This window comes from Phlebotomus argentipes, unplaced genomic scaffold, assembly GCF_947086385.1.
Source record: "Phlebotomus argentipes unplaced genomic scaffold, Phlebotomus argentipes genome assembly scaffold_18, whole genome shotgun sequence".
NCBI lineage: Eukaryota > Metazoa > Arthropoda > Insecta > Diptera > Psychodidae > Phlebotomus > Phlebotomus argentipes.
The window spans coordinates 10831006-10847089 of NW_026776177.1; the positions used below are offsets into that span (position 1 = coordinate 10831006).

General features: G+C 42.5%; 4 protein-coding genes across 10 annotated transcripts; 3 read left to right on the plus strand and 1 right to left on the minus strand.

The window, feature by feature from the left end:
• The first annotated feature begins 212 nt into the window (after positions 1–212).
• LOC132260097 (protein lethal(2)denticleless) lies at positions 213–2611 on the plus strand. The gene is made up of 3 exons (XM_059758022.1): positions 213–465; positions 603–787; positions 841–2611. Exons 1-3 carry the CDS (start codon positions 420–422, stop codon positions 2590–2592), a joined length of 1983 nt encoding a protein of 660 aa, XP_059614005.1. The 5' UTR covers positions 213–419; the 3' UTR covers positions 2593–2611.
• Positions 2612–2617: 6 nt separating this feature from the next.
• LOC132260098 (cyclin-Q) lies at positions 2618–5123 on the minus strand. Its single transcript, XM_059758023.1, has 3 exons — positions 5054–5123; positions 3898–4594; positions 2618–2932 (listed from the first exon to the last, which is right to left on the minus strand). Exons 2-3 carry the CDS (start codon positions 4522–4524, stop codon positions 2789–2791), a joined length of 771 nt encoding a protein of 256 aa, XP_059614006.1. The 5' UTR covers positions 4525–4594; positions 5054–5123; the 3' UTR covers positions 2618–2788.
• A 100-nt stretch (positions 5124–5223) lies between these two features.
• On the plus strand, positions 5224–12636 carry LOC132260650 (resistance to inhibitors of cholinesterase protein 3). Of its 7 annotated transcripts, none has more exons than XM_059758917.1 (12): positions 5224–5251; positions 6932–7138; positions 7203–7319; positions 7807–7970; positions 8657–8806; positions 8871–8988; positions 9497–9517; positions 10136–10305; positions 11406–11558; positions 11695–11790; positions 11892–12129; positions 12198–12636. In XM_059758917.1, exons 1-12 carry the CDS (start codon positions 5239–5241, stop codon positions 12254–12256), a joined length of 1506 nt encoding a protein of 501 aa, XP_059614900.1. In that variant the 5' UTR covers positions 5224–5238; the 3' UTR covers positions 12257–12636. The 7 variants fall into 7 exon arrangements, with proteins under 7 accessions (XP_059614900.1, XP_059614903.1, XP_059614904.1 ...); XM_059758920.1 differs by lacking the exon at positions 10136–10305 and adding an exon at positions 10692–10771; XM_059758919.1 differs by lacking the exon at positions 5224–5251 and adding an exon at positions 6038–6860.
• Positions 12637–12725: 89 nt separating this feature from the next.
• LOC132260652 (NADH dehydrogenase [ubiquinone] 1 alpha subcomplex subunit 11) lies at positions 12726–13591 on the plus strand. Its single transcript, XM_059758926.1, has 2 exons — positions 12726–12828; positions 12973–13591. Coding segments are annotated over exons 1-2 (540 nt in total). The 5' UTR covers positions 12726–12826; the 3' UTR covers positions 13511–13591.
• Positions 13592–16084: the final 2493 nt, after the last annotated feature.

Sequence of the window (16084 nt, forward strand, 5' to 3'; positions counted from 1 at the left end):
CGCTTTCTCAGTGATTCGCCACCCTTTCTTCAAATCCTTCTCCGCATTCCCGATAAATGAAATCCATGACGAGCTTTGATTTGACCTGTATTCAGTTCATTCTCTGAGAGATAAGAAATGTTAATTATATTCAATCTATTCAATGCATTTTATTGAAATAATTTGCATATCTCGGTTTGCCGCTTGCTGTCCGGCTGTCGTGGAGAACTAAAGATCCTCGCTTTGTGGAACACTTTTGGCACACTCTTATTTTACTAGACAACCGTTAAGGGGATAAGAGTTTTCCCCCACTCCCAAGTTTTCGGCATGTTTACAAACCAAAACTGAACGAAGGTTAGTGTTTGACAAGAAGTCTGTTGGCGCGTAAATGGTGTTATTCTTATGTTTTACTGCCCTCGTTGACTTCCCTTTTCACCAAAATGATGAACACTGTGCAAGCTTTACTGCAGCGACAAATGGGCAACGGTGAGTGCTGATTCACGATCGCCAAAGAGGCTCTGGACATCTCGCGTATTTCGAGAGATGCGGCCGGTAGAAGTGGAGCCGGGCTTCGGCCTTTGCCAAGTGGCAGGAAGATCCTAATACCTGTTTTCATCCCTCAGCCTTTCCTCGACAATACGATGTCGCTCTGAGCCGTCTGTGTGTCCACGTGAAAGACAACTGGAGAGGACTGTCGTCGTCAGTGTTGGACGGGGAGTATGCGCTAATTCCCCCGATATATTCAGCAAAATTTGCAAATACTGCAAATGCCGAGCACTTGTTGGCACTCGCCAATGAGGATGGGAAGGTAAGAAATTTCATGGATTTTCTGGGAATCTGTCTAAAGAGCTTGCATTCCAGATTGCAATTCACGATACAGACAAGGTGCCCTTCGGTGAAGAGGCTGGCTATCAACTGCCCGGCTATCAGTGCCATAATAATGCCGTGTGCGACATTGCGTGGATGCCAGGAGAGATGAAGATTGTATCGGCGTCCAGCGACAGCAAATCCTGCCTCTGGGATGTCCATCAGTCCGATCTAGTGCACTTAAGAACCTTTACCGGGCACACGCGCAGCGTGAAGACTGTGGCTTTTCGCCATGAGGATTCAGCCGTGTTCGCCACGGGCGGCAGGGACGGTGCCATCCTCATCTGGGACACACGAATCTCACCCAGTGTGGCGCACATCCCTCGTGCCGATAATTGCATCCTCAGCGGCCACGCTGAGTCGTATGAGAGCCGCCTGAAAAAGTCTCACGTGGCAAATGCGTGCAAAAGCAGCATCACTGGCTTGGGCTTCCAGTATGAGAATACGCTGATCTCGTGCGGTGCTGGAGATGGTGTGGTAAAGGTGTGGGATCTCAGGAGGAACTACACAGCGTACAAGAAGGAACCGCTGCCCAAACATAGTCTTCCCTATAGAGGCACATCCACATTCAAGGGATTCACGAATCTTGTCATAGATCCCAGAAGCTATCGACTGTACGTGAGTTGCATGGACAACACTATTTATTGCTACAATATCTCTTCGTACGATCGGGAGCCGCTGCAAAGGTACATAGGATTCAAGAACAGTAGTTACTACATTAGAGCTTGCCTCAGCCCTGATGGACAGTATCTCCTGAGCGGGAGCAGCGATGAGAAGGCGTATGTGTGGAATGTGGAAAATCCCCGTCCCGTGGTTACTCTCTCAGGCGATGAGAGCTACTCTACGTCGCAGGAAGTGGAGGTGAGCTGTGTGGCGTGGAGTGGGACGCGGGATTTCCGTTTGGTCACTTGTAGCGATGATGCTAGGCACAAGATCTGGCGCGTGGGACCGATAGAAATTGAACCCTCAGCGAGAAACTACCGCGGATGGGCGTATTTGAATCCCGATTACGGCAAGAAAGTGAAGAAGAGCGTGAAAGGAACACCCAAAATGTGGTGGAACAATGGAAGCTGCACACCCAGCTCCAGTGGTCGCGTGGCTTTAAAGAGAACCTTCGCTGAACTAGATGATGACTTCGGAGAAGCTCGCTTCGGTGATGCAAAGAGACTCCACATTGAACCCCGAGGACGTCGGCTTTTTGCCACAGCTACCGTTGAGACGGATAATCCACCGCATGAGCTGAAATCTCCCGTGAAGAGCCCAACAAAGTCCTCTCCTCTGTCTGAACGCGTAAACGTTATACAATCTCCAGAATCACCATCCACATCGCATGTTCCAGTCCCACTCTTCTCGCCCACATCCAATCTGCCCAACTACGTCATGGACGGCGAAGCGCCCCACTTGCGAATCACCTCGCCGAAGCGAAAGTTGAAAGAGAACGTGGACTGGCTCACGAAGATCCGCAAGCAGAAGCTTCAACAGGTGGCCTCGTCTCTCACGCTCACCTGTGGCGACGGCGGCTCTTCTCCACGTCCCTCTTCACCCGCCGCGGGTCCCATGTCGCCCCGGATCCAGTCCCTGCGCGACGGAGAAGCAACATCACCGCAATCCGGCACACCGAGACGCCGAAAGTCACGCTCAAGCTCCACCTCAGACCGTCCCAAGACGCCCAACAGCACCAGGAATCCCTCCGAATCCATTCTGCGGTTTCTCACGCCCACCTCATCGTCCGCGGGGCACAAGTGACACTGGTGTCCACATTCGCATCGCATCTTGTTAATACCAATCAGGGTATTTTATTTAGAAGCATAATAAAAAAAAAAGCAAGAGGAGAAAATGAGAAAATTTGTCACTTCTTCCGGATTCGTGTGACCGGGAAGCACTCAGGGACGCATGGAGACATTGTGCCGAAGGATGGAGAGTCTGGAATGTAGCATCTTCTTCAGTAGTACTTGCTCTCGTCACGGGTGGTTTCGTAGATCTTGAGGATCTTCTCAGACAATTCCCAGTGCTGCGCCTTGGACAAGTCATTCACGAAAGCGTGATACCAATTGGTGTTCTCATCGCTCTCATTCGTGAGTGGCACCTGAAAGTGAAGGGAAAAGTGATAAAATGCGCATAAAATTAATCTAATTAAATGTATTGGACTGAGAAATTCAAAAACTCCCAGATAACGTGATACTCAGCACGTGTACTGTTCTTGAATAGCGCGCAATTGATAAGACATAAGAGATATTAAATAGTCGATAGGAGAGAATGGGGCACATTGCAATAGGAGTAGTTTTTAACAAAACATTCTCAATCAATCATTTATCTATTGCTAGAAAATTTTACTCAGTCTTTCTTAACCATGTATGCTAATTCTCCTATGCTTCTATCCTTCCATTAATTTTCGCTTCAACGTTGATGACCTGCGGTCTATGACTTTTTTTAAAGCTCGGGTCGTTTGAAACCGGTTTCGCACATTAGGTTTGGTAATCACAAATTTGGTTGTGAAAAGCAAGCTCAAAATTATGCACTTAAAAGCATGTTATAGTCTATGATTCCTCGAAATCTAATTTGTAAAAAGCAGAATACTATCCAAAACTGCTCAATTTTTCTCTAAATATGGAATTTCGCAAAATATCTTATCAGATAATAAAGCTTTCGATATTCTTCCGGTGTTATTCTTAGACTTTCGATATCTATATTTTGATTAATCTACAATTGTATCATGATTATTTGGCGCTGAAATAATAGATAACTTACTAATTAGTCATTGGGCAAGCCTCTGAACACTCTTATCGAATGACACAATAATCTTATCAGTAGGAAAGCCACATTTTGAGTATACTACAAAATCAACTGGCACAGTTGCCATCCAGAGTAGCTCAAGAACTCGGCAATTATGTGCATTGCAGTGCTTTTTCAGATTCTTGAAACTGTTTAAAAAACATAACGTGTAACATGATGACGACAACGCAAAAATGAGTTGAATGAGGCTCATTTCCGTTCTGCTGAACTTGCAAATTAGGAGCATCAATATAAATAAAGAGAATAGAGATCACTCACTTGGACGCCATAGGTTTGCATAGCCAGCGATAGGCAGCAGATAGCGATGTGAGCAGGCTTGTAGTTGAGGATTTCAGGGCTGTGATGGAAGTCCTGGAGAAAGGCAGCCGAGGTCTTGGCGATGGGAGTGGCGTTCCACAGAGGCGTGCCCAGCCATCCCTGAAGGGACTTCATATAGTGGAGCATGTACTTGTGCGGATGCACCGTGGACAGATCAAACTTCAGCATTCGCGTGATGAGCAGCTCCGCCTGGACGATGGCATCTCGCATGGCCCAGTACTCGTCATCGAGCTCCAGTGGCGTGGCGCCGCGATTCAGCGTGTTGTGCGTCACATTGATCACATCCCTGATCTTTACAGGGTCGTCCTTCAGCTTGCCGGCCAGGTAGAGAGCCGAGGCGGCGATCAGGAACTCGTCGTAGTCCGATTTGTCGGCCTCCTTGAAGAAGCGATGGAAGACTATGGCCGCCATAGCGGATGTCAGGGGCTTCTGGTTCAGCTTGATGCTGCACTCGAACAAGAAGCGCGCAGGTAGGCCCATCTCCTTCGATTTGCGATAGTCCGTCACACCATTTCGGGCCCCTTTGTTCGACTCTCTCACATGCAGGTCAATCACAACGTCCTTCATTCTTGCCTCTCTTCCTTCTGCACTCGTTCGCGTGGCGTCTCAACAAATTTTCTCACTTTTCCTCGTAATGCTGCAGCAAAAAAAAGAGAATATTAATTCAGTTGGGCACTTTTTTTTCGGGGACAACTTGTGCAAAAAGATATTAGAAAGTTGCCGGACAACCCGGAGGCGAATCGTGAGTGTTGGTGTCACACGAAAACCCACGCGGCGGAAGGCTCTACGTTGGCAAAGAGTCATAAATTTGGCACACGAACCACACGAATCTCCAGAGGAATTGCAATTTTGGGGTATTGACACCTGGGAATACTGATAAAAACTCGAAGAAGGTGAACAAAGACGGAAAAAAAGTCGTCTGGCAAGATGAGTTAATAAGACGTTTTATTTAGCCCGTTCTCCCATGAAGTAGCACATGTTAAGCGCGAAATCCACAATTATATCAACAACCACGGACTCTCAATAATCTATTTACTCTGTAAACAGTGCAAAATACTCCACATGTGGAGAAATATTGGGGGACAATCTAACCAACCTTCTTCACGGCACGCCGACTGCGTAGTGAAAGAATGAGAAGATACGAAGCAGCAACAAAAACAAGCATTGCGGCGAAATGTGGCGAAGTGCTGAATTTGCACGGCGAACTTTTCATTGATTTTCGAGCGGTGCGATTTTTGTGGTCATGCAGTGAATTGATATTTTCCCATTTTCTCCGCGTTAATGCCTTGTTCAGGTGAGTTTTCTGTTTTGTTCTGCTCCAGAAAAGATCTACTTGTAATTGAGATTTAAAGGAGTGAGAAACATTTGCGGATTTGTTGGTGAATTAATTGAAACTTCTATCAGGAGGAGCGGAACTGGTGTGAAAAGGGCGGATTCGGAAAACATACATAATTTTCCCCTTAATTTACTTGATTTTTCGCTTAATCCTTGATAAACAAACGCAGAATGCATATGATTTTACAATTTTTCTTTAAAAATTACTGCAGGAAGATTGCTGTTTTAGGAATTAAAGAATGTTGTGAAAACCAGAGAAAATGACAGGAAAATGGAATTGCAAAAGGGATGGGAAAACCTCACCCTCTTTTCCTAACCTCTAGAACACATGTTAAACGGTTACAACAACACATTTTCTGCCAATTCCACAATGGACATTACAGACATACATATTTTGCTATACACACAATTTGTGCGTGTTTATTTTTAAAGCGGGTAATAACTTTATTATGTCTAATTTTTAGGGGATCACACGGATCACAGCTTTTGCTATCAAATGGGAAATATTTAATTGTGTGGTCGGATTGCACATAATTTCAACATTTTCACTTTGAAACCCGAGATTTTGTCAATTTCTCTATTTCAAAATCATCAAAATATTGCAATTTCTTTGAATTTCTTTGCGAAGGGTGTTAAAACAATGGTGAGCAATGGAATCTCTTTCACTAAATCAGAAGCGCTCTTCTCAGCCTATTCGTGAGCTACGGCTGGCTCCGCTTCAGAAGAGATTTTCATCTTCAGTTCCGAATAGCACTCCGACGAGTTAAGTTCAAATTATTTGACTTACAAGCCTTCTTTCTGATCCTCCTCGACAAACCGACGACTAAATTAAAAATCCCCGTAAAACAATTAAAAAAAATAGTAAAAGGAACGAAAAAACAGTTGTTGCTATAGAAATAGATCAGAGATTATACAATTAATCTATCGTTAATATTTCTGTGCATCAGCTAAATATTGTGTGCTATAAATATCAGTCCTCGTATTATTTATATAACCGCTTTTTGTGTGTTTATTCTCCTCCTATTTGCACTATCACGCGTGTACATCTTTTATAATTGAATGCCACAACACCCCTGATTAATTGACATCGCTCCTGGGCGATGACATCCTGAAGGACTTCCCAAAATTATCCCAAAGAGAGTAACTGAGGAGTTTGTGGACAAAAAATACACAACCGAAGGATAAGAGAGTAACAAGAATTAAGGTGTCCACACAGAACGTGCGCGGATCTATAAATATCCAAAGAGGTCGCATTTTTCGCGCGTTTTACACGAAGAAAGTCGCGACGTGCACATTTAAAACATTTTACCGTGACATTGAGGCGCGCGCGCCGCTCGACTCTTCTCGTTTTCGCCAGAGAAGAGATAAAATAAAATTGTAAAGAAAAATACTCAGTCTTCCGCGAGTGAGGCAGAGATTTTGGGGTGGAAGAGCGAAAACCGCTTTATCCAATTCACCAATGCGTGAAGAATGCACCAACAAATCACGACAATGAGTTGCATCTGAACTGGGTTAATTGATTCCGCAAAGTGTGATTTCCAAGAGTGAATTTGCTGTAGGATCGAAAAGTGAGAAGACGCAGAGTAATTAAGAAAGTGACACAGATCCTAATGACGCCTCTACTCTCGTCTTCCTTAAGAGAACTGCCATCGAAGCCAAGACATGGCTCACGTGTCGTCAGCAACACAGATGCGAGGGGACACACAGAGTCTGGGACCCAAGAAGACCTTCTTCGTGTTGGTCACTGTCGTTGGGTGCATCGCCATCCTCTGGCCGAAGGTATTCTACCCGATGCTGATGGGTGGCGGGCAGGAGAAGCTGCCCATGAATGACTACAGGGGATCAGGTAAGGTGCCACAGACTTTCGCTGTGAATTATCATAATTGATGACATTAATGTCCACGCCAAAGGATGCTGTGATGTGGTATTAGACTCAGATGAATTTGCAAACGTCTCCTCCACCCTCGCGACCATGGAACACCCCAAAATCTTTCGAAAGAGCATCAATCTGTTCACGGGGGAAATTAGTAAGTCGACACGAGATTGCCTCAAGGGAGTGGAAAACTAACAATACTCGCTGAACTAACAAACTCTTGGGATTCTTCCCAGAAACTTCTTCCAAATAATCTCTAACAATATTATTATTGAAGTGTGAGAACAGAAAAGGTACAACAGAGTAATCAAGTCAGAAACTTAGTCTCACCTCAGGCTAGACCAGAGCTAAAATTCATCGGTTAGACATAATTTTAATAGTTTCTGGTTGGTTCGTGTTATTTTAAAGTCAACAGAGGGCAATATGAGAAGATTAGAGATGGAATTTCAGGACTGAAATTCATATTCTGACTTGAACACTTTGGCTATGCTTCTTTAACAGCCAGAAAAAGACGTTTTATCCTTAACTAAAATTTCCAATTTATCACCAACTCTGATTCTGAAACGGATGCGGATATGTTTATGAAGTGTTTTGTCTATAACTCTTTGGCTTCCATCCATAATAAACTATGGAATTTCTAGGCATCAGGCAAGAGAGGCCTCCGCATATGCGTCCTGACACCGTGCATCCGGCTATGAGGGAGCGAGGCAGAGCAATACCCTCCACGCAAACCGTTCCAATTATAGAGAAGAGTGCTCCAAGTGCACCTGGATCGTCATCATCGACTCGTGTGGTTGATGGGCGGGTGAGTCTCTTCCTTTGATATAAGATAGAATTTATATTGGAAGCACATTACAGACTTTCACTCAGAAGCACTTGGGAAAATAAATATTTTTACAGGGGGAAGAATTATGAGGTGGCTTCTGGAGTTTTTCATTGGGATCACCAATGGAGGCGATGTTTTATGTAAATACGGTTGGAAATTGAAAGGAAAGTGTAATGAATGAAATTGAGAAAATAGAGAAAATGCGTGAATCGAAGATATTGAGAGAGGGTTCTTGTGAAGAAATTGGTATTTTTCCCACACGGTGAGAGGCGCGAAGTGCTATTTCTGAAAATTAGCAAATTTGACTTCCTGCCAAACAAGCGTACGAAAGCTTGCTTTTTTGTATCTTCATCATCTTTTTCGATTGTTGGATGAAGTCACCGGTAAAATGGGGCTCAATTGCCGTGGGCAATTGAGGGGCGCGCAATTTTATAATGTACGAATTTCACCGCTTGACGTACTTTCCATTGATGATTATCATGTGTGTAAACTTTCCTCGTGTGGCGGCAATTGCGGGCGGGTTTCTTGTTTATTTTCACAAAGCTCAGCCCCACGTCAATTTCTCATCAATCGCCAACTGATTAATGTGTTTCTTCACTGACTTTATTTTTGGTGTGATTAAATGGCCAACATTTGTGACTTACTGCGTGTCTCGTCTTCGCCAGCCACGGCCCATGCCCAATTTGCCACGGCCGCCCATGGGAGCCGGATCAGTCCATCAGGCCACTGGACAGAAGTCAACCAACACAATGGGCTTCGTGATGCCTCTGTACACCATTGGGATTGTCTCCTTCTTCATCTACACGCTGATGAAGGTCGTTCGCCTGCCATTTGCCAAATCGTGCGCGTTGTTAATGCGATTTCCTTGCTCTCTTGTAGATTGTCATGAAGAAGAACAATGACTCACCCTATCCAGTCCCAGAAAAGGAGAGTCCCAGCTTCGTCAGCACTGTCTTTGGGTATAAACGGCCTGACAATGGAACATCATCAAAACTGGGTGAGTTTAGGAGATCATTAATCAATATTTACTTGATTTACTTACAAAGTGTGGCGTAGTAAGTCCGGGTTAAGAATTCCATGGAAGCGTTCTTCTGAAAGCTTCTCAAAATTTTGTGATAAGGATGATATCTTGTTGGGAAATATTCAAGTGAAAATCACGCGAAGTTGCTTATTTCTTAAAAGTTCACTCAGATTGACTTTTCGTTACACCTTTAATTTATAATACTTACTACGCTACCACTATTTGGAAGGTGTTTTAATGTAGAAGAGTTTTTATTCTTCACTTCTACATTGATTAGATACATAACATCTTACTCAACTTGCGCAAGCAAGAGAGAAATGTAGTCATTTTTAAAAGGTTGAAGCACACTTCAATACTTCAGGCACTCTTTCATTTCCCAACATGTGATACTTATTTTTAAAACTCATTTACTTGGGTGGAGATCAATTGACTAAGCTCGTGATTTTGTATGATTTTTATAAATATGCTCACAACACAATTTTAGGATGGAAAGAGCATGAAGCAAGTAAGAGACTTTCTAACCCATTATCTAGAAATATTGTCTATCTTTGTTACCTTTGGGAGGTCTTTATCTACAAATATGTCCTTTGATCTTTTCAATAATAGAAATAATTTGCTAAAATATATATTTTGCTGAAAAGTAGAGGCAAAATTTTCTTGTAGAGGATGATTGAAGAAAACCACTTCGAATTTCTTTTCCCTCTTTTCCGCTTCTTCTTTTCCTTATGGTCGTTATTCTTTCTGGCGTGTCACGAAATATATATTTAATTTAATAATCACTTCAAATTTGTTCGCAATTAATTATATATATATTTATTTGTTTACTATGTGTAAAAAAAAACAAGCAGAGATAAAAAAGGATGCGAAATGCAAAATTGTCGCTATTTCTGTGCAGTCTTTTTGCTGAGCTTCTAATAATATTTTTGTTGGATTTCTTGTCATTATTAATTGTGAGTGTAGCCAAAAATAAGACGAATATTGAATTATTAGGGTGATAAAAATAATGTAAACTCTGTGCTGTGTGCATGTTTGTTCATCTGTCTATTCTCTCTCTCTCTCTCTCTTCTTCCCCTTGAAACACTTTATATTCCTCTGTGGACCACGATAAAATTGTCCATTCTAGAAGTCAATACGACGCCCAGACCGAATGCCTTCGCTTCCTCCTCGGACAAGGAGAATGAACAACTAATGGAGATCACTCTGTTGAGGAAGAAGTTGAAGGAGACGGAGAGTGCAATGGCCAATATCATTGCAGAGTTGGGAAAGGTGTCCGCAAAGAAGGGCGGAGATCAGGTTCGTCATCAGCAAATTGCGTTGATCATTCTATGCATGAAGACTTTAATTACAATGGCTTTAGTGCTTTAAATAGAAGTTTATCTTTATACTGTCTTGTATACACTTTCATCACATTTCCCTTTCCCAAAATTTTATGTGGAAATTTTTTTTGGTTATTTCTGTAGGCAATTAACAGATGAAGAAAAAGATGAAAGAAAATTCGAAGGGTTTGATCTATGAATTTGCCATCCATATTGAGCAGTTCCTGCAAGAATGTATGTTTGATTCTTTGAGATTTGTGCAAAAAGGGCATATTTAGTCATCGTGAGCATTACACACCAATTTCTCTCCCCTGAATGTTTGTGGTGTACTTTTGGACAAAATTAATAAGATTGTTTTATTAGTCGTTACGGCTATACAAGGCCTTATAGATGCGGCTGATGAGCAGTTAAAAAGACAGGAAAATGGCACAGACAAGAGCAAGGTTAGCAGACAAGAACTATCCATGCGTTTTTCCGTATTTGTTTTACTTTGTCATAAAACCAAAACTTTTATAACTGTCCAATTAAAAAAGGTGTTTTATTAAAACAACAGTTAATTTAAAGAGATCTTTGAACTCCATCGTCGCCATTGATAATAAAATTAATAAAATCATCCCACTTTAATTTGCACTTTGCAGGTAATGGAATAATTTCTATTTCATTTCTTTTCTCCAACACTCTTCTAATTCTTCCACTCCAACTTTCCTCGAATTTCCCTTCGAAAGATCATCTCATTTGAAGAAGAAAAAAAATCATCTGTGAATAATCATTTATGAAAATATGCAAACATTATGCTTTTTTCTGTAATGCAATTATTGCAATCATCTGACTTGGTTAACACGCCTCTCAGCCACTGATCAGAGTTGGAAAGATGCAGTGAATCGCGTGCCATGATTGCCTGGTCGCTAAAACTACAACCTTATCAACTCTAATCACTCTTCATCGTACAAGATAAACATATTTAGTTGCAAAAGTGAATGAAAAGTATTTTTCTTCAACTTAAAGATGCTCTGATTCACAAAATTTTGATATGTATCTCCGCATTGCTCCTCACGAAAAAAAATATCTTTTCTGCAGAATTCAACAGATGTTTATCAGCAGAATGGGCAAGTGAAGCCAGCAACAGAGGAAGCACTGGCCAATGGACACGTGAATGAGGTGGAGGTGCCCGAAGAGGAGACCACAAAGCGGAAAAAACGCGATCTCAGCAGTGAAAGGGCGACTGTTAAGGTGAGAGTGGAGAGAATCTCGGTGATCATGGCTTTTCTTTTCTTGTATATAATGACATGTACAAAACGAGGGATGATTTGTGTGTTTCTTCCTTCTCGTGGCTTCCGCTTGCTCGCTGTATGTGCTTCCCAAACAGGTTTTGGGCATGGAAATGACTGCTAGTTGCGAGGGAGGACACAAGTGGAGTGGCCGCCCTCCGACGCCGAATTTCACTGCACAAATTCGACCACATGTAAGCATCATCTCATTGTTTATCACCAAGAAAGGCACCTGCAAGAGATTGTGTTCCCAACTGAAGTCTAATGCCTTCGAAATTGCTTTCCTCCCTTTCAGTCCCCAGCGGAGGATGCGGAGGACAAGCCAGAGCCGCAGAGCATCTTCTTGGAGGGAGCTTTGCCTCATGAGTCGCAAATCTTGGTGGCGGACGCCGCTGTAACTGAGGAGAATGTCGAGACAGAGGACGAAGATGAAGGAGCAATAGTTCTTAGCAGCAAGATGACCCTCTCTCTGATCAGTCTAGATCCGCCAGAAGTGAAAGATGAATCTGAGGACAAAGAGAATCAAAAGCCAGGTAGAGATAAGATGATTCTTCTTTACTCTGCCTACTAAAAAGAAACTTCCCTTTCGTTGTTTTTGCAGAGGAAGACACCGCGGAGAAGGAGGGAGAGAAAGAGTTACCAAAACAGGAAGATGAATAGAAACAACATAGAAGAGATTTTGCCATGCAGAAAAATTTGATATAGAATTTTAAGTATAAAAATTAATAATTAGAGAAGAAAAGAGTTTCATGTAAAAAAAATTGACTGATAAGTTGAAATTTCGTGGCCAAATGGATTCACTCAGCAGTTGAAGGAATTTAGTGATTATTGTTAACTTTAGTGTGAGTCTATTTTGTAAATAATGCAAGAAGGAAAATGTTTATTGCATTTTTTCATTAGGTGATCTTTTGAGAAATGGAACTACTCGATAACTTGCTGAATTCTTGCTTCTTGTTTCAATTACTAGAACATAACGTCATTGTGAACATCCAATTTGCTCAATAGATAAACATAGAAAGAATAAAAGAAATAAAATGAAATAAGATTTATTTTTTCTTCCATTGAATTTGATAAGCGGTGACCGTTATGAGGATTTTCAAATTTCTCTCCTCGCCTGAATTTCGCCGTAGATTGCCAGAGCTGACGGCGAATTGCTGGCACTTGCTGAATTGAATGTTTTGACATTTTCACATTACGTAAAAGGGAATATTTTGCTTTTTGCCCAGCAAAATGTAAGAAATCTGCAATTTATTGACCTAAAATACATTTAGAACGCTCTTATACACGTTTTGTGCTATCAGTTTCTATGGTTTTTGGTCATATTGTTGGTGAATTTCAGTATTTGTTTCTCACTCCTTTCCTTCCTCCCCGGACAGGTCAGAAGACTTGGAGGCACCCACCAGGCCCTTGAAGTCGTTCAATCAGCGCTTCTGGGCTTATCCAGATGGTCAGGATGCGGCGGGAAAGATGATGGTGGCAAATACATATGCCATGATCGGCGGTCTCATCATTTCCACTTACGACGTGGTGATGCTGTCGAAGCCTCAGGGAATCGGGAATATCATGGTCAGGTACGGCTACAACACCATCCCTATCATGGGCATGGCATCCGCTTTCACGATGGGCACATACACCGCCACGAAGCTGCGCGGAAAGGACGATCCATACAATTACGCTATCGGCGGAGCGCTGGCCGGCGGAGTCTTCGGAGCGTGGAGGAAGTGCGCCGTGACAGGAAACTGTATGGCGATTGCCCTTGCTATTGCTGCTGTAGTCAAGAAATTGTCCCTGATGGAAGGATGGACATTCTTTCCACCGCCTCAGAAGTTCGGCTATCAGAACCTGTTCATGGGCAGACACGACAGGACCCTGATGAAGGACACGGAGAAGGGTTGGACGACGGGAAGGGAATAGTGGAAATCTAGTGAGTACACAAAATTCTCCTGCGTCCTCGATAGACACTCACGATATGTAAATTAAATGAGAAAAGAGTAATTCTAGAGACTTTTATGATGATTTTTTTGGCCATCAAATCTTCACTCTCCACTGTGAAATCTGAGATTATTGATGAGCTCATAAAGTTCCTCGTTTAATAAGCCAAGAGGGGAGGTCAAATGCTCACTCATGTTACTCTAAATTAATTTCTTCGTCGTCGTTCCAGAGATGGCTCGACGTTTGTTGAGTCACAACTCATGAGAAAATCAATTCGGTCGAAATGAAAGTGAGAAATTGTGTCTGGAGAGCAGTTTCTGAGGAAATTATGCGCGAGGACGGCTTCACCTCAGGAAACTAATAACACGGAAGCCCGGTTATTTGATACTCATGCTCGACTCAGGTGATTTCGCAGATGGTAAATGGAACAACACGGACTTTGGGTGGGAAGTATTAAGAAAAGACGCTCATTTGGTGGGCATTTCCAGGAAAATTCTCACATTTTCATTGCGTCGTTTTATGAGACCTACGAATGAACCAAAAACTGCCACTAACACTCGAGTGGCCAGCAAAAAATTAATGTCCTATTCTTGAGATAGTTTGGCTTCTCTTCTCATATTCCCCACTGAATATTGTTTGAAATGAGCATTATAATTATCTCTAGAGCGACTTCTTTGAACAATTTTAATTGCACAGTTGCGACGCATATTGAGAAAATCCTCTGAAAGAAGTCACACTGAGAGTCTGTGCGTTCCTCCAAGATTACTCATCGTTCTTAAATCACTTTTTTCACGCGCGAGTGTAAAATATGGATTTTCTGCTACCATTGGCGATTAAATTTATTACTCCGATTCCAGCGAGTGTGAAGTATTGGATATTTTAATGCTCTTGTGTAGCCGAGAGAATCATAAGAATTGTGATCCGCTTCGCATGAAGAATGATACCAAATTGATTTCTTGCAAAGCTTCACCTTCAGCCTCTGATTCGGGTGAAGAAAGAAGTGTGAAGAACAAGAAATTAGTCAGGTTTCTTACCTGAGTCTGTGTCTCTCTCAAATTGACTTCTTTGTGTGTGAGCATTATTGCCGGAAATGGACTGAATTATTTCCCATTGTCTCTCTGGCACCTGGCAAAGTCAGTTACTAGCTTCTCCCTTATCGCAGCAAATATTGGAAAAAAGGTTTCTCTGAGTCACAGGAAAAAAAGGCAATGTGCAAAAATTGCGAGAATATCGATTGACTATGGTGTGAATTTCATTCAGAAATAAATAGTCTTATCAAAACGTCTGATACTGATAGTCTTCTTCCGAAATACAGGGCTTTATCACATGATTTTAAATTGCATTAAGAAGTATTTTGTCGTGAATTTATCTATCTATACTTCAGGCTACAAGAAATTCATTCATAATGCGTTTAATAAAAGGATTTTAATTGTTTTCTCTTCATCTTCTTTTTAGCATTTGTGCGACTTTCTAAGAGATTTACTTCGAGCAACTGCATTTTTTTGACCATGTACTGCTCGCAATAACACACCTTTTTCCAGGAATACTCCAAGCCAGTAAATAGTTTTTCATTCTGTAAATATTGCGGGAAAAATGGCCGATAAAGCTTATCTTGCCAATACATTAGCGCGACAACGCGAGAGGAACTCTTGAGCCATGAAGTGTAACTCTGGCTGGTGATCTGGGAGCCACGATTCAAATGAGATTTATGGCGCAATTGGATGTTGTCCCGAAAGCAGAACAATGTGATCTTTAATAAATCTCTCTCTCGTTCGCCTCCCACACGAAGGCTGGCCAGAAACGGCGGCACTGCGCTCACCTCGCGCTGGACAGCAGTGCGCTCTTTCCGAGGCTGCTCCAGTGACCGACCCTGGTTCTCTTTTGTGCTCCAGACACACACACAAGCAGCGCGCGGCCCCTCGAAGAATGGCAGGAAAGAGAAGACAGCCAAATGGTCGGTCTCGGGACGGCAAATGCACGATCTCTCATTTTTTTTCGGGGAGTTCATTCACTCTTCTTGCAATATTTCTGCCCCGGCAATGCGCTGCCCAATTCGGGAGCCGTTCGGCGGGATTTTTTACACCACTCTTACTATCAGAAGCACACGTGCAATAATTCATGGGCAGATGATGTTGTGTATCCGTTGCCATTTTGTCCCGGTGTAGATTTCCAAACTGCTCATAAACGAATTGAATTTTTTTTCACGTGGGACGTCGCGCTTTATCAGTCACACGAAACCATTTGCTTCGCCCTCCCTGCATTTTCTCCCTGTCCGCAAGGGAGAAATTCTAGAGTCGATAGAGAGAGAGAGAGAAAGAGAAAAAGACAAGAGTACAAATACAAGAGATTACGAGTCTATTTTTGGACAAATAATCACGGAAGAAGACGCACAGATTGATATTTCAATCACATACAATCGAGAGGTATTTTTTCCACTTCTCCCAGCGTTCGTGAGACAATTTATGATGTTTGGTGGTTTTGATAATAAATTTCCCTCTGATTCCAGTCAATCATTCAGCGGAATGAGCTCCAAATGGCTTGAGACCACGAAAAGAC